Genomic DNA, 22,719 nt, shown 5'->3' on the forward strand with positions numbered 1-22,719 from the left:
AAAGTTGCCAAGGTTGGAGACCAACTGCTCTACGTCATGCCAACAGAGTTCCAAAACACAGAGGCAACGTAGAACAATAATGCTTCCATTTTTTTCAACCAGAGTTGCTAAGTGAACTGCTGCATTTGTTAAGACAGTGACCTGGTTGTTGAGTGAATCTGGCTTCCCTATTGACTTTGCAAAAAGGAAATCACGTGACTGGGATACGGCGACCGTCATAAGTATGAACCACTTGCCGTCAAGCGTTGGAATTTGGAATCCCACGGGGATGCTGCAATGGCCATAAGTGTGGAAAACGATCATCGGTCACTTTTTTCAGTGCCGTTGTAACTGAATATTTACTACCAGTTCTGTGGGCGTGGCTTGGTGGGCGTGGCAGGGGAAAGGGTACTGCAAAATCCCCCTTCCCTCCCCACCCCACTGACCTGCTTTCCAGCTCCATTCTCCTGCGCAGGACAACCAAAGGAGACCCAGCCGATCAGCTGGGACTCAATGGGAGGCAGAGAAGAGATGGGGCTGGCGGGGCCAGTCAGAGGCGGGATTTGCCGGTTCTCCGAACTACTCAAAATTCCCACTACCGGTTCTCCAGAACTGGTCAGAACCGGCTGAAGACCCACCTCTGGAATGGAGCTAGAGAGGTCATACCCAAAGTCTTCAAGATACTGTATTGTTTAGGGCTGGGCAAAACTAGTCTTTATTACACCCTTCAAGGGCTCAGAGGGTAATTGGGTTATAGCTGGGACAGTGTCACATCAATAAAAAGGGTAGCATCAATAACTGTGGTTCATTTCCTGGGTTTTTATTCATGAATAAAATGGGCGTTTTAATATCTGCAGAAGCTTAAAGGGGGCTATTCTATCCTTCGCCCCTAAATGGGGACCAATGGCCAAGTTTGGGGAGAATGCCATTGTCCAATGGTTGCCATTTAGAGATGCATGAATGAGTGCCCTGACCTTGCAGGAGCCTGAGAAGGGGCCTCTCCATTGTGAAAGGGCTCTGGGTGCTATAAAACTTGTTCTGGAAGGAGGGGTCTCCTTGTTCAGAGGCTGCTGGTTGTGGGTGTGGGGTGTGTAATTCGTGCCCTCCCCACCCCAAATGTCCTCGGCCTGTCAGGTCTGACCTATTTTGCAGAGGTGGCTTACAATAATTCTGTTCACAGGGGCACTGGTTTCACCCTGTTCAAGGCAGCTACAGGTCAGGATTTTGTACCCATCCCAGGAGAAACCAGGTGTTCCATCACTGACAGAGTAGATCACCCAACTCCAGCTTACCTGGCCGGTTACCTGTAAAGCGTTAGATGATGCTCATCAAGCTCATAAAAAAACAAGCAGAAAAAAAAACACCAAAGAGCTCCACAAAAACCATACCAAGTGGGTAAGGAAGTCTTGTCCACTTAGTATTTATAAACAACCCAGAAATCTAAAAAAAATATGGGACCTTTCCCAATTGTACGGGTTGTGAATCCTGTTGCTGTGGAATAATAGAATAGAATAGAATAGAATAGAATAGAATAGAATAGGGAATCAAATAGAAGAATAGAATAGAATAGAATCAAGAATAGAATAGAATCAAATAGAATAATAGAATAGAATAGAGAATCAAATAGAAGAATAGAATAGAATCAAATAGAAGAATAGAATAGAATAGAGAATCAAATAGAAGAATAGAATAGAATCAAATAGAAGAATAGAATAGAATAGGGAATCAAATAGAAGAATAGAATAGAATCAAGTAGAAGAATAGAATATAGAATCAAATAGAAGAATAGAATAGAATCAAATAGAAGAATAGAATAGAATAGGGAATCAAATAGAAGAATAGGATAGAGAATAGAATTCTTTATTGGCCAAGTGTGATTGGACGCACTTGGTGCAAATGCTCTCAGTATACATAAAAGAAAAGACATTCGTCAAGAGGCAAAAGGTACAACAGTTAATGATAGTCATAGGATACAATAAACAATCAAATCATACTAGGAAACAGTCCATATAAATCGTAAGGGTACAAGCGACAAAGTTACATTCACACAGTCACAAGTAGGAGGGGATGGGTGATAAGGAGTGGTGAGCGCAACCACAAATGCCAAAAGCCCTTAGAAGGACCCACCCTGTCTTTCATGTTCATTTGCTGAAACCTGAACATACGTCCCACTTGGGACCTGCCCAGGCTGCCGCCCCCGCCAGTTCCCCTTCTGATTGAGGGGGAGCGACACTGTCAACGTTTGAGTCACACCCGACACGGCCTCTCTGTCCTCCACAGCCTCTATGTTTGGAGACACCGGGGTCATTCACGTGGTAGAGAAGGAGTCGGACCTGAAGTGGGTGCTGTCAGATGGCCGACACTCCCCTTACATGGTACTGCTGGATGGAAAGCTTTTTACAGGGTAAGTGGGAATTTCCCTCTTTCTCTCTTCCCCCAAAAAAAAAACATTCTGGGGAAGAAAGGATTTCCTTCTTTTTCTTGAATCTGCAGAGTCTGTGTCAACTCATTTTGTGTGTGTGTGTGTGTATATATATATATATATATATATGTATGTATGTATATATGTGTGTGTTATGTCTCACCTTTACAATGGAGGTGAGAAGTCCAAACTCCAACTGAATACAAACAGGCAAGCAAATCCAGTAATTATAGAGTTAATTCTTTGAGCCGATAATGTTCTTGGCAGTCTCACTCACGCTGTCTGCCAAGTCCGACAAGAAAACAGGAATATAAATCACACAAGCTGTTCACAACACAGAATACACCGAAGCTCCTCTGAATAAGTCACACGTTGTCCCGTACAAAGTTCCCAGAGCAAACACACCCACTTTTATTCCCTGTGGGGCGTGTCACTAATTCAGCTCACTCTCGTTCGTCCACACCTCCTGCGCTGCAGCCTGCGACGTTGCCTAGCATCAAGCCAGCATTCGTCTGCTTGATTCTCTGTCAAAGGCTGCTCCAATATGCGCTCCTCCTCCTCCTGATTAGCCTCAGGCTGTCCCTCTCGGTTATCTGCCGACACCTGAGGCACAATCAGGGAGGAAGGCACTGCCGGAGAGGAAGGTCCTGGGGAGGAAGGCATTGCCAATTCCTCCTCCTCCTCTTCCGAATCCTCTTCCTCTAAGAATGCAGGCTCAGGACTCGGAGCCACAACGTATACGTGTGTGTGTGTGTGTGTGTGTGTGTGTGTGTGTGTATACATACATACATACACACACACACACACACGTGTATGTATGTATAAAACATTTCTATGGTCTTTTTTAGAGTTGCCAATAGAAAGGGAGAGGGGTGAAAGGGATTTGAAAGAACAGTGCGGCAGCTTGGAAATTGAAAGTGCATTCCATACATAGTTTTTCAAAGATAGTAACCAGGTGACTGAAGTTTCTGCCTTGCAAAATTCTAACTGGAGAGCCTGATTGATGACTCTGGGCTATGGATGTGTCCCATTGGAGAATATGAATTACGATACACCCAGGGGGTGGGGGGAAAACCAGGGTTAAGGGTGACCATGAATGATGTGTCTCAGTTTCCGGACATGTTAACTCCCAATAAATCATTTTGGAAGTTTGGCTCAAGACTCATGATTTAAATGGGGGTAACGGCCGGAATCCTGACTGACTCTAGGACACGTAAATTTATTGTCACCCTTGACCCTGGCAAGATGCTGTTCGGTTACCCAGTGACCAAACACGTTTGATTTCAGTGGTCCCAGGAGATACTTGCCGTAAAGAAAAACACGGCTTAATCGTGTTAAGCACCTGCTGTTTTGGTCGAAGGACTTCTGTTTGTGTTTTTCTACTTTCCCAAGCAGACATGAGCCAGAATCGCGTGCGATAAATGAACGGAGGACTCTCTCGCTTTCCCAGCTAGGCTCTCTCTGCCCCACTTTGGTGTGAATACAAGCCATGAATATCTGGGCTTGGCGTCGCTAAATAGTTGAATTCAGCTGCTGCCCTTTTTTGGGGATGCAGCATTAAAGATACAGGTTGTCCTTGCTTTATGCCAGAGCTCTCCAAACTTGGCCGCTTTAAGATTCCCAGAATTCTCCAGCCAGCATGCAACAACCCTGCATGATTATATTTCACCCCCTTGGCGCTATGGTAGCCAATAAATATAGGAGGTCCTCGAGTTATGGCCACAAATTGAGCCCAACGTTTCTGTTGTTAGGTGAGACACTTGTTTAAGTGAGTTTTCGGCCCCATTTTATGGCTTTTCTCACCGCTGCTGTTAAGTTGTTAAGTGAGTAACACAGTTGTAAAGCGAACCTTGCTTTACAGAAGGTCGCAAAAGGGACTTGATGTGTTCTTCTAGCGTTTGATTGTAAATAAGAATGTCAGCTTTCCAGGCGATGAAATCCATTTAAAAAGAAAAGAGCAAAGTCCAACTTCCATAACAATTTCTTTTATTTAGGTAAAGCATCTAATTGGCAAAGTCTGTTTGTCATTCCGGATCTGACCCAACCCGGAATTGCACCACATAAGATTGGAAGTTAGAAACAGCCCCCAAAAGTCACATTCCCCAATAGAAGTAAATCAACGTTTGCCTGGCGTCATCAGTCTCCACCTCCAAGTCTCAGCAGGGTCAGCTTTCGTTCCCACGGGAAGGAGAACCACCTAGCCAAAACAACTCTCTCTATCTCCGCTCCTCCCACCTTAGGAATGTGGCAAGCCCGAAACCTTCCCCCCATAAAAGAGAAAAAAAGGAAAAGGAATTTATAATAAGGCTAAATAAAAGGGCTACGCATATGTCAATTTCGGGCTTGACAAGGGAAATCACATGACCCCCGAGGACACTGCGACCGTCATGAAAACGAGTCAGTTCACAAGTCCCTGAATTTTGATAAAGGATGTTGCAAAAGGTGTTTAACTTGGAAAAACAGTCGTAAGTCCAGGGGTGTGGGCTTCAAAAATTTTAGCAACAGGTTCTCTGCCTGGTGGCCGGGTGGGTGTGGCCGTGGTGGGCGTGGCCTAGTCGGCCTCCTGCACCATGGCGGGGTGTGTGTGTGGCGTTTTCACCCTCCCCGGGCTCTGGAGGCTTTCCTCGAGCCTCCGGGACAGCAAAAACGGCCTCCCGGGTTCCAGAGGCCGGAACGGGCCCATTTTTCGCCCTCCCTGACCCTCCCCACAGGCCCTGCAATTCCCTGGGATCCAAAACCGGCCACGGGGACTCCTGGGAGGGGCGGGGGGGGGGGCAGGGTCAGCCAATAGCAGCCCCCCGCAGAACTCACTTTCCCCCCAGTTCTGTTGTTGAATGACCCCTAAATGAACATATATATATAATAACCCCAAGGTGGTTCTTTTAACAGACCGGTGATGATGAAGCTGAAGGGCAGCTCCCGGATTGCAGGCGTGGCTGTGGCCGTCTCCAAGACCAGCCCGTCGGAAGGTTTTCTCCTGGTCTTCCGTGTCCCAATGATGGCTACGGTGAGGATGAAGCAGCGTTTCTCTCTCTCTCTCTCTCTCTCTCTCTCTCTCTCTCTCTCTCTCTCTCTCTCTCTCCCCTCTCTCTTCTCTCTCTTCTCTCTCTCTCTCTCTCTCTCTCTCTCTCTCTCTCTCTCTCTCTCTTCTCTCTCTCTCTCTCTCTCTCTCTCTCTCTCTCTCTCTCTCTCTCTCTCTCTCGGCCCTTCAAGCTCATCTCAAGTCCTTCCCTGGGTGGGCTCCCTCCCGGCTGACCCCACGGAACCCTTCATGGACTCTAAATGCTTCTTGAAATGGACTTTCTTGAAATGATTCAATTAGATGAACAGAGTTGGAAGGGGCCTTGTAGGTCATCTAGTCCAACTCTCCCCCTGCCCAAGCAGGAGACCCTACACCATTTCCGACAGATGGCAGTCCAGTCTCTTCTTGAAAGCTTCCAGGGATGAAGCTCCCACAACTTCTGAGGGCAACTTCTGTTCCATGGGTGGATTGTTCTCCCTGTCAGGAAATTCCTCCTTATTTCCAGGTTGAATCTCTCCTTGTTCAGTTTCCATCCATTGTTCCTTGTCGGGCCTCCAGGTGCCTTGGAGAATAGCTTGACCCCTTCCTCCTCTCTGGGGCAGCCCCTCAAATATTGGAAGGCTGCTCTCCTGTCCCCCCTGGTCCTTCTCTTCACCAGACTAGCCAGGCCCGGTTCCTGCAGCTGTTCATTTTATGTTTGAGCCTCCAGAGACCCCTAATCATCCTGGTTGCTCTTCTCTGCACTCTTTCTAGAGTCTCAACATCTTTTTTATAGTGTGGTGACCAAAATTGGATGCAGTACTCTAGGTGTGGCCTTACTAAGGCTTTACACAGTGGTATTAGTACCTCCCTTGATCTTCATTGCGTCCCTCTGTTAATACAACTTAGGATTGCATTAGCTTTTTTGGCTGCCGCTGCACACAGCTGGCTCCTATGGTTTCACCCAGTCCATAGGTGTCCTTTTGGTTTTTCTTGTCTAAGTATAAGACTTTACTTTTCTCTACATTGAATTTCCTTTCGTTAGTTAGGCCCAGGGTTCGTGAACTTCAACTCCCAGAATTCCCCAGCCATCATGGCTTCCTAAGGGATTCTGGGGATTGAAGTTCACAGGTCTTAAATTGGCCAAGGTTGGACACCCCGGATTTAGAAAAAAGCACATGTCCAGCTTGGTTTCTACCTGGAAACTGCTTCTACCTGGACCTTGTGCTCCAGGTAGGGGGTGGAATGAAATGTAGCCTTTGGGGTTTTGCTCTTAGTTTGTTGTTCTAGAAACGGCCAGTCCTCATTAAGCTGAGAAAGTAAAAAAAAAGCGGAGCTTATAATTCTATATTTTACTGCGCTGAAAAACTTGGAAGTCAGTGTTTTATTTCTTCCTTTCGACCCCCCCTGATATTTCACTCTCCTTTCTTTCGCGGCTTTCCTATTATTTTCATTTGTATTTTATCTGGCTTAAGCTGAAAAAAAGTGACAAAGTTCCCTCTCTTCATCATCATCATCATCATCATCTTTGCAGAGATTTGGGCTGACAAAAGTCTCGTCCCTGCTAAGAGGAATCGAGCCCTTCAGAAACGCTTGGGGGATTTCTCTCCTTTGAGAAGCTTACTAGTTGCCTGTGGAGAGGAGTCGCAATGTGGAGCTCGGAAGGGGCTTTAAGGATGTGCGAGGAAGCCGCCTCGTGGGCAGGGAGTGGGAATGTGAGGCTGGGGGGCGAAAAAGGCAGAAAACCACAAGCAGGCTCTTGTTCGTGCTCTGCTGTGAAAGGGCCCCAGGATACGGGCACAAACGGCACCATTGTTTAAACCAGGGGTCTCCAACCTTGGCCACTTTAAGACTTGTGGACTTCCAGCAAGCTGGCTGAGGAACTCTGGGAGTTGAAGTCCACAAGTCTTAAAGTGGCCAAGGTTGGAGACCCCTGGTTTAAGGCACATGCTGCTGTTGGGTATCACAAATAGATGAATAGAGTCACACTAATTTGGAGGAATGGAAGGGCCCCCGCAGGAAAGTATTCCCCTTATGGAAAACGCAGTGTGATTTGAGAATGTTTCCTTCCTTCTCCCTTTTCCTTCTTCCTCTCCCCGCTCTTCCTCCTTCTTTCCCTCCCCCTTCCCCCTTATCTGGGTTTTGGCGTCCTCCCAACTGGATGCTGCAGTTATCTTGTGGAAGTCTGCAATTTATCATCCTGGCCTGCTGTGTCAGTTACTTCAGCCGTTTGTTTGTGTTAGTTTTTTTTAAATTTCTAATTATCTTTACTTTGGGTTTGAACTGCATTTACTCCCTTCACAGACTGTTTTTTTGGAAGAGTTTGATATCCAGCCAAGGATAATTGGATATTGGGGCAGGAGTTGGAGGCATTAAAGGGGATTTATTCTACTCTTGTGACTTAGTTAGTTTTGGTTCACCCTGGGTCATCACCCAGCTTTTCAGGCTACCGTGATTTCACAGGTTAACCCCCTCCTCTGCCTCTCCTCTCCTCTCCTTTTAGGGGTCTACAACAGCAGCTATGGCCCAGAATATGCCCACTGCAGCCCGACCAAATGGAACTACCTGGGGAACAGCCTCTCCTACCTGGACTTTGGCTTCCCGATCTTCCTTCTTCAGGATGAAAGCGAAAGCGAGGTTATCAAGCAGGTACTAGATTCCATGGAGACTCCCGTGCTTCCATGCAGCAGGATGGACAGGAGAACATTTTAAAGCATGCAAGCGAAGTATCAAAGTTAGTGCAGGCACTGTAGTCCTCAACTTACAAGAGTTTGGTTTAGTGACACTTTGAAGTTACCACGGGCCGCGGTGGCGCAGTGGTCAGAGTGCAGTACTGCGCGCTCTTTCTGCTGACTGTCGGCTGATTGCAATTTGGCAGTTCGACTCTCACCAGGCTCCAAGTTGACTCAGCCTTCCGTCCTTCCGAGGCGGGTAAAATGAGGACCCAGTTTGTTGTGGGACAATAGGCTGACTCTGTAAACCACTTAGAGAGGGCTGTAAAAGCACTGTGAAGCGGGATATAAGTCTTAAGTGCTATGGCTATGGCTACAACGGCACTGAAAAAGGTGACTTACGACCCTTTTTTCACACTTAACAACCGTTAAGTGTGGTCACATGGTCATATCACACAATTCAGAAGCTTGGCAACCGACTTCATGCTTACGACAGTCGCAGTGTCCCGGGATCAAGTCCCTTTGGCGACCTTCCGGCAAGCAAAGTCAAACGGGGGAGCCAGATTCACTTAATGACCGGGTTACGAAAGTACCAACGGCAGAGATTCAGCTTAACCACTGTACCAAAAAAAAGGTCGTAGAATGGGTCTCGCTTAGCAGCAGAAATGTTGGGACTCGACTGTGCTCGTAAGCCGAGGACTGCCTGTACTAACTTTGATACTTCACTGCTATCAGAGAAGATGTCAACTCATCAAACATCCCTACGGCTGTTTTAGTAGCTGCCATAAAAAGGGTGGGGGGGAGGGAGTAAATCTGGAAGAGCCGTGCAGTGGTTTGGAAGCGGAAGTACATTCCAACTCTTCTCTTTAAAAGGCTGTAACTAAACTACCAGAGCTTTTGACCTGAATATATTTAATGGGAGAACGTGAAGGACGGCACCCAGCCCGTGAAGGTGCTCAGTTGGAGAATCTGATTGATGACGCACCTGGGGGGAAGGGGGGAAATAGGGTCACAGGGGACTGTTAAATTACATAGGCCAGAGTTGGCTTCATAGAGTTGGCAGGGCCAGTAGGTCGCCTCTAATGAATCCTTTGAAGTTGGTTGAAGTTTGGCTCGAGGATCATGGTTTCATGAGGGCGATTGCTGGAATCCTGACAGTAGGTAGACCTGCCTCTTGTCTACAAACCCACCTCTTCCCTGCTTGCCTTCTTAGTGCTACCAGAAATACAACACGCCTCAGAACGGCTCCGGCCCAGAGTATCCACTCTGTGCCATGCAGCTCTCCTCCCACATGCACGCCGTCACCAGCACCGTCACTTGCATGCGCCGCAGCCTCATTCAGAGCACCTTCAGCCTCAACCCAGGTGAGCCCAGGGAGGGAGGGGTGGGGTGGGGTGGGGGAGTGGCCAAGTCCGTCCAGGCCAGGCCTCGAACTCAGTGCAAGGGTACCCAGCCTACCTCGCACCAAGAGTCTCCCTAGAGTGGGGAAAAGCTCGGGCAGAAATAGGCATTAACATTGTCTGCGCTGGACTGAAATCAGTTTGGGATTGTATGAATCTGTTACATTAAAGCAGGGGTGTCCAACCTTGGCTACTTTAAGACTTGTGGACTTCAACTCCCAGAATTCCTCAGCCAGCTTTGCTGGCTGAGGATTCTGGGAGTTGAAGTCCACCAGTCTTAAATGCACGTTGGAGATCCCTGCTTTGCTGGCTGAGGAATTCTGGAGTCAAGTCCACAAGTCTTAAAATGGCCACGGTTGGAGACCCTGCTTTGCTGGCTGAGGAATTCTGGGAGTTGAAGTCCACCAGTCTTAAAATGGCCACGGTTGGAGATCCCTGCTTTGCTGGCTGAGGAATTCTGGGAGTCAAGTCCACAAGTCTTAAACGGCCACGGTTGGAGACCCTGCTTTGCTGGCTGAGGAATTCTGGGAGTTGAAGTCCACCAGTCTTAAACGCCACGGTTGGAGATCCCTGCTTTGCTGGCTGAGGAATTCTGGGAGTCAAGTCCACAAGTCTTAAAATGGCCACGGTTGGAGATCCCTGCTTTGCTGGCTGAGGAATTCTGGGAGTCGAAGTCCACAAGTCTTAAAATGGCCACGGTTGGAGACCCCTGCTTTGCTGGCTGAGGAATTCTGGGAGTCGAAGTCCACAAGTCTTAAAATGGCCACGGTTGGAGACCCCTGCTTTGCTGGCTGAGGAATTTTGGGAGTTGAAGTCCACAAGTCTTAAAACGGCCACGGTTGGAGACCCCTGCTTTGCTGGCTGAGGAATTCTGGGAGTTGAAGTCCACAAGTCTTAAAATGGCCACGGTTGGAGACCCCTGCTTTGCTGGCTGAGGAATTCTGGGAGTTGAAGTCCACAAGTCTTAAAATGGCCACGGTTGGAGACCCCTGCATTAAAGGGTAATTCCATACAACACATGGAGGGACTCTGGAAGTGGAAGAGAAGATCCAGGAGTTTCCTTCTTGGGGATATACTGTCTTTATTGCACAGGGTGTTCTGACCCAAACCTTGTTTCAAGGAAACAAACCCCAAACAGAGATGAAAGCAAAACCTTTTAATGATTCTTTACGAATTCCGTTCCTTCCCTGTTAAAAGGCTGTTTCAAACTAATTGATAAGAACGAGCCTTGCCAAGGTTGTGCAAGGCTGCCAAGAACACTAGATAAAGTTGCCAAGCAATATTTGAAACCCAAAGAGTCTCCAAAGACCAACCAAGATATTCCGAACGTCCACAAGGCTTGAGTGTAAAAACTTATTTGCTTCCTGCAAAGAACTCCGGTTTCTCAGCTGGCTTTTATCTCTTAAGGGAGGGGCCATTACCTTGCAGCCTTACTCCCGAGTCACCTGTGCTGCTGCAGCGGCTCTTTCCTTCGAGCAACCCTGCGCGTGCACCCACTGGGCACAGGCTCCTTGGGGGCCTCTTCCTCACTGCTGCCAGCCTCCACCATCTCCAAAGGCAGCCCTCCACTCCCTGGCGGTCCTGGCCCCACCCCTGCATCCCATGCAGGCCCCTCCTCCGAGTCCTTGCTCTCCGAGACTTCAGCCGTCCACACCTACTGCCGGCGAACCACAACACAGGGGTCCTTCACTTAGCAACCCTTCAGTTATTAAAGGTGTTGAAAAATTGTTGGGTTGTTCAGAAGTTGTGGGTGTTCCATCACTGGAGGCTTTGAAGAAGAGACTTTACAGCCAATTGCGTGGGATGATATAGGGCCTCCTGCTTGAGCAGGGGGCTGGACTAGAAGACCTCCAAGGTCCCAATTCTCTTATTCTTATCCACATCCATTCGTCGGTGGAATGGCTTCTCTCCAAGAAGTTGTGTGTGTTCCATCAATGGAGGTTTTGAAGGAGAGATTAGACAGCCATTTGTCTGGAATGGCATACGGTCTCCTGCTTGAGCCAAGGGGGGGGTTAGACTAGAAGACCTCCGAGGTCCCTTCCAACCCTGTTGTTTGATTCTAACTCTCCTGTGGGGGAACTAGGCCATCATCTGAAACCATAGGGCAGCTGATTTGGGGCGGCTCTGTGGTCCTCTGAGTGCCAGAACTGAGCACGGTTAATCTGGACTGAGGGTCTCGCTCATTTCACGGACTCCTCGGTGTGTCCAGGGGGATCAGGTTGGGCTCAGGGGTGAATGAGGGATTCAAATGAGCTTGCCATAGCCACGTTCTGTTCTGTTCTGTTCTGCTGGGGCTTCCAACAGACAAAATCAGTGAGGGAAGCAGAGTTCACGTAATTCACCGCAAGATCCCCTTAAAACCAGGCGCAACTCCCTGAATGACTGCATCACTTAGTGACAGGGGTTCCAGTCTCCGTTGCGGTTGTACGCCAAGCGCTCCCTGCATCCTGTTGGCCATGATTTCTGGCTCTTGGGAACAAGGTCGAGCTGGCTGTTTCCAGCATTTCCGGATGGCTTTTCCTGCCTGTGGCATGCTGGGCAGTTGGCCAAAGTGGAGCCCCACAGGTCCCCCATGGCTGGTGCTGGGTGGGGCAGGAGTGGGTGGGAGGGTGGCCCTTCCCAAGGTCATGAAATGGGCAGCAGTGTCGTGGCCACTGCCTTCTGTGGAGGACATATGTCTACTGCACGAGTCAAAAAAGAGGGCTGTGAAAATATCTACAGACCCCTCACATCCTGGACGTCAACCGTTTAGACTTCTCCCCTCAAAACAATGCCATAGAGCAGGGGTCTGCAACCTTGGGAACTTTAAGCCTGGCGGACTTCAGCTCCCAGAATTCCCCAGCCAGTGTTGTGGTTCACCAGCAACCTGTGCAGATGGCAGCAGAATCGGACAGTGGGGAAGAACAGGGACCAGTCCGGGAGTCTGGAGAGGACTCGGACGAGGGTCCTGCGTCTGATGCAGAACTGAGGCCAGGACCGTCTGGGAGTGGGGTGCTGCCTCCGGAGCCTCCGGAGTCTGACAGCAAGAAAGCAGAGGAACAAGGGGAGCCTGTTCCCAGTGTGCGTCTGCGCAGAGCTGCCAGAAGGCGAGAGCAGCTGAAACAGAAGGGGCGACTCAGGAGTAAGGCTGGGAGGTGATGGCCCCTCCCCTAAGGTCTCAAGAAGAGGCAAAGGTGAAGAAACCTTTGCAGGAAGCAAAGTCGTTTGCTCTATTCGGATTAATCCTTGAAGCTCTGTGGACTTCGTACTCTGGGCTTTTTCCCCCAGTTCATTTGGCACTTTAGTTGTTGGCAGCCATTCAAAGGAGAGAAAGGTGGGTGCTTATCTCGAGGGACTGTTTGGGACTCATTATAGGTTGGGGTTGAACTTAATTCCCAGCGTTGGAATAAAACAAGAATTGTTTGGACTAAGCATGTGCTTAATTACGGTCTCAGGAAGCCTTGGTCTTCGGAAATCTGGGAGTTGAAGTCTGCCAGGCTGAAAGTTGCCAAGGTTGGAGACCCCTGTTATAGAGCATTGCACACCAGAACAATTAGACACAATGGAAGTTTCCCCCCGCATGCCATTGCTCTGCTAAACAACTCATTCCCACAACACTGTCAACTTATTTACTAAGACTGTATTATTATTATTATTATTATTATTATTATTATTATTATTATTATTATCCTCCTTATTACCTATCTCCTCCCACTTATGACTATAACCTTGTTGCTTGTGTCTCTACGATTTATGTTGTTTTATTTAGTTTCTTAGAATCATTTTGATTGCTTATTTAGTATCTTTTGACTATCACTAAGTGCTGTAACTTATGATTCTTAATGAATGGTTTTTTTTGTGTGTGTGTACACTGAGAGCTTCCGCACCGAAGACAAATTCCTTGTGTGTCCAATCAACTTGACCAAGAAAGAATTCTATTCTATTCTATTCTATTCAGAGGTGGTCTGTGATCCTCTCGCCGATTACAACGTCTGGAACACGGTGCGGCAGGTGAACGATTCGGAGAAGCTGGATCCTAAAAGTGTCATCATCGCTTCCGCTCGAGTAGGTGTTGCTGGGCTGGGCTGGGAGAATTCAGCTTAATTTTCTTCCTTTGTTTACTTATTATTTATGTCCCACCTTCATTTATTTTTTTTGTGAACAATTCGAGGCAGCGAACACATCTAATACTCCTTCTGCTTCCTATTTTCCCTGCAACAACAACCCTGTGAGTTGGGCTGGGCCGAGAGAAAGCAGGAAGCTCCCTCTTTTCTGCCTTGGGGAGCAAAGACAGCCTGTGTGATGACCCAAAGGGGCGTGGCACAAAGGCAATACCGTCAAATAAGCAAGAAGAGTCCCTTTGTTATCTCCAACTTTGCCCCCAATGTCCAGGTTACCTTCGGCTGGAGAAAAACTCTCCCAGGAACAGCCTTTAACTGTAGAAAATTCAGTCCAAAATATGGTTAACACAAAGTGTAACTTAAAGTCCAATCAAGCAAAACTGAAGTAATTAGCTTGACAGAGCAGGAATTTCAGACATGAAAGCACGGCAAAACTCAAACAATTGGGAAGACACCAGGAACCCAGATAAGCCACGACGATACTAGATAAATTCACAATTTGCACACACCACCTTGCTGTGGGCAGGTTCCCTTTTTAAACACTGTGTTCCCAGCTGCGGCTAATGAAGGGAATCAGGGCCCTTTCCTCCCTCGTAAGCCACAGAATCCCTGTTGCTCCCTTCTCCATTCCTCCCTGCATGCCCTAGGATGAAGAGAAGGGTGGGCCTGGGTCTTTCTCTGAACTCCCTCTCCCTTGTTCTATCTCTCCCCTGCTCTGCCCAGCCGGACTTTGCCCTTCTCTGGTTTCTTCCACAGCCAATGGAGCCACACTCCCACTCCCCGTCAGCTGCTCGCCCCTCCCCCCCTCCAAATCAGACAGGGACATGACACTGGGAGTTGAAATCCACTCACTTTCAAATAGCTCAGGTTGAGAAAACTGTTAGACATGCCCAATTGTACAACCATAGTTCATAAGTGTTAACCTCCAGTCCCCGTCTATACAAAAAGGAGGCTCCAAAGGCACAGCTGGGGGGGCAATTCTTCCCCCCCAGGTCTTACTTGATGAGGTGACCCGAAGGAGGAGCAGCTCCCTCCGGTTGTCGCCCTCTGAGGACTCCATTGAAGCCTCAGCGCAGAGGTCACCCTCTTCAAACACCAGCTGCCGTTTCTATTAAAAAATAAAAAAGAAGGAACTACACGAGAGCTCGTTTTGACATGTCGGATAAATTTTTATAATTTTTATTTGATTCAGGAAATTAAAATACAAAAACCCAAAGTGGGGGAAACAATTGCAAAGATGAAACAAACTAGATGAACGTGTTAAAAAAAATGTTGAGTTTAAAGGGCGAAAAGCAAAGACACATGTTATCTCCCCCCACCTTAACTGAATGCCGACATGTCTATTGCAACCGTAAGAGAATAGAATAGAAAATAGAATAAATAGAATAGAAAATAGAATAGAGAATAGAGTAGAGTAGAAGAGAAGAGAATAGAATAGGGAATAGAATAGAATAGCATAGAATAGAACATAGAATAGAGTAGAATAGAATATAGAGAATAGAATAGAATAGAATAGAATAGAATATATAAAATAGAATGGAATGGAATAGAATATAGAGAATAGAATAGAAGTAGATATTGGAATGAAGGAATAGGATAGAATAGAAAATAGAATAAATAGAATAGAATAGAGAATAGAGTAGAATAGAATATAGAGAATAAGATAGGATAGGATAGAATAGAATAGAAAATAGAATAGAATAGAATTAGATATTGGAATGAAGGAATAGGGTAGAATAGAATAGAATAGAATAGAATAGAATAGAATAGAATAAATGTTGGAAGGAATAGAATAGAATAAAATAGAATAGAATAGAAAATAGAATAAATAGAATAGAATAGAATTAGATATTGGAATGAAGGAATAGGATAGAATAGAATAGAATAGAATAGAATAGATATTGGAAGGAATAGAATAGAATAGAATAGAAAATAGAATAGAGTAGAATATACAGAATAGAATGGAATGGAATATAGAAAATAGAATAGAATAGAATAGAATAGAATAGATATTGGAAGGAATAGAATAGAATAGAAAATAGAATAGAGTAGAATATACAGAATAGAATGGAATGGAATATAGAGAATAGGATAGAATAGAATAGAATAGAATAGAATAGAATAGAAAATAGAATAGAATAGAATAGAATAGATATTGGAAGGAATAGAATAGAATAAAATAGAATAGAATAGAATAGAATAGAATAGAAAATAGAATAGAGTAGAATATACAGAATAGAATGGAATGGAATATAGAGGATAGGATAGGATAGGATAGAATAGAATAGAATAGAATAGAATAGAATAGAATAGAATTCCTTATCGGCCAAGTGTGATTGGACACGCAAGGAATCTGTCTTGGTGCAAATGCTCTCAGTGCACATAAAAGAAAAGAGACATCCGTCAAAAGTCAAGAATCATCAGGTACAACACTTAATAATGGTCACAGGGTACAATAAGCAATCAAATCCTACTAGGAAGGAGCTTTCCCCCTTCGCAAAACGGGACCACAATTCATAATGTGCTGGGTGGATTTCGACCCTATACTTTTAGCGAACGGATGAAAAATAGATTTGGGGCTGAATGGCAGCCATCTGGGCACGAAGCCGGCGCTTTGAACCAGGCCCAGAAACCGTCTGGCTGACTTCGGGGAGAGCAACGCTGGCAGAGTCTCTGAACTGGCCAGAACGTCATTCTTTGCTCTTCTTTCTGGCAGATTGACAGCCACTCTTTTTTCTGGAACGTGGCCCCCGGGGCAGAGAGCGCGGTGGCTTCCTTTGTCACCCTCCTCGCTGCAGCTGAAGCCATCCATAAAATCCCCGATGTTCAGTCGCTGCCCAAAAACATCATGTTCGCCTTCTTCCAGGGGGTAAGTTCTCATTTGGTTTTCCTGATCTCTGCCGCTTTTGAAACGGATCTCTTGATTGATGGGTTTGTTCGTTCGTTTATGACATTTGTTTGCTGCCTACCTCGTATCTGACAACTCCGGGCAGCTTACAAAATAAAACAAGAGGAACAGAGTTGGAAGGGACCTCAGAGGTCTTCTAGTCCAGCCCTCTGACCAAGGCTGGGCACCTTATTCTGTCCTGGACAAGTGGCTCTCCTGTCTCTTCTTAAAAGTCTCCGGTGATGGAGCACTCACAACTTCTGGATGGAAGAGAAGAGAAGAGAAAATAAGAATGGAATGGAATGGGAATAGAATAGAATAGAATAAGAATAGAATAAGAATAAGAATAAGAATAAGAATAAGAATAGAATAGAATAGAATAGAATAGCGAATAGAAATAGAATTAGAATAGACTAGAATAGAGAATAGAAATAGAATAGAATAGGGAATAGAGAATAGAATAGAATAGAATAGAATAGAATAGAATAGGGAATAGAATAGAAGAGAAGAGAAAGAGAAAGAGAAATAGAATAGGGAATAGAAATTGAATAGGGAATAGAAATTGAATAGAATAGAATAGAAAGAGAGAAAGAGAATAGAAGAGAAAGAGAAGAGAAATAGAATAGAGAAGAGAAATAGAATTAGAATAGAATAGAAATAGAATAGAATAGAGAATAGAATAAGAATAGAATAGAGAATAGAAATGAAATAGAATAGATTGGAATAGAATAGAGAATAGAAATAGAATAGAATAGAATAGAATAGAATAGAATAGAATAGAATAGAATAGAATAGTTGGAAGGGACCTTGGAGGTCTTCTAGTCCAGCCCCCTGCTCAAGCAAGAAACTCTATACCATCCCAGACAAATCTCTATACCATCCAGTCTCTTCTTAAAAGCCTCCAGTGATGGAGCACCCACAACTTCTAGTGGGAAGCAGTTCCACTGATTAATTGTTCTAACTGTCAGGAAATTCCTCCTTAGTTCCAGGTTGCTTCTCTCCTTGATTAGTTTCCCCCCGTTGCTTCTTGTCGTGCGCTCAGGTGCTTTGGAGACCAGGTTGTCCCCCCTCCTCTCTGTGGCAGCCCCTCAGATATTGGAAGCGTGCTCTCACGTCACCCCTAGTCCTTCTTTTCTTCAGACCAGGCATATCCAATTCCAGCAGCCACTCTTCATACGTTCCAGCCTCCAGCCCCCCTCATCATTTTTGTGGCTCTTCTCATTAAAACATGAAAAGTCATGGATCGTAAAAACAAAACAAAACCCCACAGCAGATAAAAATGATTCAGTCCCTGGAACCTGTTGGCTGGGCCTGGAAAGATCTGGCTTTTCTGAAACCTCGCGGAGAGGCCATCCCACCTCGTCCATGGGTACAACGTCTCGTCGGGAAGCCATTTCCGCGGTGCTTGCGAGCGGAGAAAGCTGCCTTGGGAAATAAAGAGTTGCATCGGAGGGCTTTGTCGTTCTCGGCTAGGAAATATCACGCTTTGCAAGGGTGGAATTTCCCCTGGGAAATGAACAAAACAGCTCGAGAGAGAGAGAGAGACAGATGCTGCTAATCCCAGCTCCACCAGAGAATTAGCCAGGGATGGGTGAGGAGGTCTGGGAGCACTTAAATAGGAAAAGCTCACAGGGTTATTGGGGGGAGATGGTTTAAAAAAACCAGCGTTTCTCATCCTGGCCGGTTTAAAAAGGGATGGACTGCCAAATCCCAGAATTCCCCAGGCAGCATGGGGATTTTGTTAATTTGTGCCAGAGGCATCACAAAAATAAGGCCTATCATAGGACATAAAAATTTTTAAAATATAAAACACGAAGATTAAAGACGTGCAAATTAAACAGATCTTGCCCAAAACTAGCAATATTAGCCTGAGAGTTGAACTCCACTCACTGTGATGACCCAAAGGGGCGTGGCACAAAGGTAACACAGTCAAATAAGCAATAGGAGTCGCTTTGTTATCTCCAACTTTGCCCCCGACGTCCAGGTTACCTTCAGCTGGAGAAAAACTCTCCCAGGAACAGCCTTTAACTGGAGAAAATTCAGTCCAAAGCAAGGTACACACAAACTGTAACTTAAAGTCCAATCAAGCAAAACTGAGGTAATTAGTTTGGCAGGGCAGAGACTTGAAAACATGGCAACACTCACACAATTGGGAAGACGCCAGGAACACAGATAAGCCACAACAATACAAGCTGAAGTAATTAGTTTGACAGGGCAGGAGAAGGATTTTCAGACTTGAAAGCATGGTACAACACACACAATTGAGAAGATAGCAGGAACACAGATAAGCCTCGATGATACCAGATAATTCACGATTTGCTCCCAACAACTTGCTGTGGGCAGCTTCCTCTTTTATACACTGTGTTCCCAGCTGCAGTTAATGAAGGTAATCAGGGCCCTTTCCTCCCCCATAAGCCATGCAACTCACGTTGCTCCCTTCTTCGTTCCTCCCTGCATGACCTAGGTGGGCCTGGGTCTTCCTCTGAACTCCCTCTGCCTTGCTCTACTTCTCCCCTGCTCTGCCCAGCCGGACTTTGCTCTTCCTCAGTTTCCTCCATAGCCAATGGAGCCGCACTCCCACTCCCTGTCAGCTGCTTCCTGAGAGCAGCAGGCAGATGGCCCCAAACCTCCTATAAGGCCTAGACCAATGGTGGTTAACCTTTTGGGGCTCCTGTGCCAAAAATTGCACATGCACCAGTGCAGACTCACATGCCAGCACCCACAATGCAATGCACCCCCCTCCCCACACCCCCTGCGCATGTGCGTGCAATCCCCCCTGCCACTCCCTTACCTATACTGTGCCTCATAGCTGATTTTTTCGGCTGGTTTGAGGCCTTTTTCGGCCTCCTAGAGGCTTGGAAATAGCCTCTGCAAGGCTTTTCAGGCCGAATAATATGCTTCTGGTATTACAGGAAGTGACAAAATGCGCCTATTATTCACCCTGAAAAGCCTGCAGAGGCTATTTCCAAGCCTCTGGGAGGCTGAAAAAGGCCTCAAACCAGCCAAAAAAAAAAAAAAAATCAGCTGTGAGACACACGCATGTGTTGTAAAGTAAGTTTGCCTGCAGCTCACGTGCCAGCACAAATGGCTTTGCGTGCTACTTGTGGCACACGTGCCATAGGTTTGCCATCACGGTCCTAGACTCTCTCCCCTTCAGACGATAAGAATGGACTTTGGAAAACTGGGTATTTCAAAAGGAATTCTTTATTGAAAAGGAAAAAGATCCAGGCGATGTTCAAAGCAGGGTCTGATATCCCTCCAGGCATGCAGCTTAGATAAAGGGAGTTAGAACACACACACGCGCACACACACACACACACACACACACACACACACAATTAGTCTAGTGTGGATTTCATCAGTACAAAGAAGCAACGTGTTAATCCCCCCCCCTTTATTTTTTCTGGGAATGTAGTTGAGAAAAGTTTCCCAGGATTGCTATCTCTCCAAGAGGTGACAAGTTTCCAGGCCTCTGGGCTCCAGTCCCCCAGTTGTATATCGTGTGCAAATTATACAGATTCCATACAAGAATTAGGATAATGCAGGTTACATCAAAAAGGATTAGTTGTATCACCTTCTTCTTCCATTGAAGAATGGCAGATACAGGGATCTGACTCTGCCCTTCTAATGGAAGTTTGCTGTTGTGCTCCAATATGGTGGCACCCATTTTCTTTCTTTTTCTTTCTTTCTTTCTTTCTTTCTTTCTTTCTTTCTTTCTTTTCTCTCTCTCTTTCTTTCTTTCTTCCTTCCTTCCTTCCTTCCTTCCTTCCTTCCTTCCTTCCTTCCTTCCTTCCTTCCTTCCTTCCTTCCTTCCTTCCTTCCTTCCTTCTTTTTCTTCTTTCTTTCCTTCCTTCCTTAATTAATTTTATTTAGTATAAACATTAAAAGCATTGAACATGGTGGTCTTCTTTGACATACGTTTCTGTCAGTACATTTTACATTTAGAAAGATAAAGAAGTTATGTACAATTATATACATTTGTTTACTTATATACATTTAATCTTTGTAGTTTTTAAAAATCTTTCTCATTCTTCCTCAATTATGAGGTCCTTCACCTCTTCCCTATTTCACCCTAGGTTCTTATTTCAGTTTTACGGACCTTTCCATTTTAATTTCAATTTCAATTCCATTTCAAGTTTTACGGACCTTTTACGGACCCTCCAGAAGTAAAATGTATTCCGTATTTTTGTGGCATTCTGATTTCTCTTGGACCTTCCATCCTAATGTCAACCTATCCATTTCGGTGCATTGAGAGGAGGGGGCTCAAACCCACCCACCCCCTCCTCCTTGCAAGGAAGAATGGCAGGTAGACGGATCGGACACCTCCTTCCCCGACCTGATGCCTTCCGAATTTGTAGTCGGGAAGGCCATTCCCTGCAGCCCCTGGGCAGCAGCTGTGGGCAACGCGGAGTCCCCCACGGGGCAGCGGAAAGGCCCTTCTCCCTCCCCCCCCAGCAACTGGCACACGCAGGCCCCTCCGTCTCTAACCACGGAGTCACGTGGAGCGGATTAAAAATATATGTGCACACTGAAGCAAAAAGAAAAAAAAGAGGCAGTTAATTTGCAGCCACGGCAGCTGCCGAAAGCCAAGAGGATATTTGGAAAGGGGAGGGGGAGGGAGGGGTGGATGGTTAGCAGCTGATGTTCCCCTCCAGGCATGAGTTGGGTGGGTGGGTGGGTGGGGGAGCTGAGTTCGAGCGGCGCCTGTCAACTTCACAGCAGCTTCTGGGTTGCCGTAAACCATTTCTCTTCCCGTTGTTTCCTCTGCCACTGACGTGTGGTGTTTTTTTGGGGGCGGGCATTGGCAGTGGAGCCTGTCCTGAGAGGCCTGCAAAATTTGGCCTTGGACAGTTGCAAATTGTGGAAGAAGAAGCTGTAAACTGGATTGATGTGGCTCACTTAAGAAGCCCCCCCCCCGCGTCCTGTCCCCGTCTCCCCACTTAGCAACAGAAATCCTGGCCAGTCACTGGGAGACAGTGAGTTCTAGTCCCACCTTAGTCACCAAAGCCGGATCACTGGCCTCGCAGAGTTGTGCAGAAAACAGGAGGAAGGTGTGTTGGATATAGAATAACAGAGTTGGAAGGGACCTTGTAGGTCATCTAGTCCAACCCCACGCCCAAGCAGGAGACCCTACACCATTTCCGACAAGTGGCAGTCCAGCCTCTTCTTGGAAGCCTCCAGGGGTGAAGCTCCCACCACTTCCAAAGGCAACTTCTGTTCCATGGGTGGATTGTCCTCACTGTCAGAAATTCCTCCTTATTTCCAGGTTGAAAAATCTCTCCTTGTTCAGTTTCCATCCATTCTTCCTTGTCTGGCCTTCAGGGGCTTTAGAGAATAGCTAGACCCCCTTCCTCCTCTCTGGGGCAGCCCCTCAAATATTGGAAGACTGCTATCCTGTCTCCCCTGGTCTTTCTCTTCCCTAGACTAGCCAGGCCCAGTTCCTGCAACCGTTCCATCGTATGTTTTAGCCTCCAGTCCCCTCATCATCCTGGTTGCTCTTCTCTGCAGTCTTTCCGACATCTCAACCTCTTTTTTAATAGTGTGGTGACCAAAACTGGATGCAGGACTCTAGGTGTGGCCTTACTAAGGCTTTATAGAGTGGGATTAGTACCTCCCTTGATCTCGATTCTCTCGCTCTGTTCACCATGTTGAGTTATTTGCAAGAATAACAAAGCCAGGAACGAAATAAATAAACCTCTGCAGATTCACCTCTGGCCGTTCCTTGCTCTGGAGCTGGATGAACTGTGTCTCTTTTTTTGAGAGGACCCTTTCTGGATTTCCCTCCCCTCCGCAGGAGACTTTTGACTACATCGGCAGTTCCCGCATGGTGTACGATATGCAGAACGGCCGCTTTCCCATCCAGCTGGAGAACATCGATTCCTTCCTGGAGCTGAGCCAGGTGAGGCGAGATGAGACGAGGCCGCTTTGGGTCTTTTTACCTGGCTGCTTTTCCCGATTTCGGAAAGTGGGACCGAGCTTAGTTAACCCAGAGAGTCGGGTCTTTGAAACGTGAGAACGCCAAGACCTCCGGCGGGTGGAAGCGTCGCAGAATAGAGCGCAGGATGACTTCGCGGCCAATGACGGAGTCTTACATTTAGGGCCAGCCTGACGCTTTCTGCTTGTAAACCCTAAGACCTCCTATAGCAGGGGAGCCAAACTCCAGGCTGGCCCGTGATGTGGTTCGATTTGGCCCGCGGGAGCGTCCTGGAGAGTGTCAGGGGCCGGCCCACATCGCTTCAGCCCGGTCTACCCAATGCG

At 46.6% G+C, this 22,719-nt stretch overlaps 1 protein-coding gene across 1 annotated transcript in view; it reads left to right on the forward strand.

Moving 5' to 3' along the window:
* The window catches only part of NCSTN (nicastrin), a 45,384-nt gene that overhangs the window by 3,581 nt on the left and 19,084 nt on the right, over positions 1-22,719 (forward strand). The window contains 8 exon segments of the mRNA XM_087943246.1: positions 2,260-2,383; positions 5,291-5,373; positions 5,376-5,408; positions 7,906-8,051; positions 9,288-9,438; positions 13,412-13,518; positions 16,291-16,443; positions 22,256-22,360. Coding sequence (XP_087799372.1) covers positions 2,260-2,383; positions 5,291-5,373; positions 5,376-5,408; positions 7,906-8,051; positions 9,288-9,438; positions 13,412-13,518; positions 16,291-16,443; positions 22,256-22,360 — 902 coding nt within the window.

This window comes from Notechis scutatus, chromosome 14 (genome assembly GCF_049901735.1).
Source record: "Notechis scutatus isolate UNSWTSFEM ecotype Mainland chromosome 14, rNotScu1.2, whole genome shotgun sequence".
Taxonomy (NCBI): domain Eukaryota; kingdom Metazoa; phylum Chordata; class Lepidosauria; order Squamata; family Elapidae; genus Notechis; species Notechis scutatus.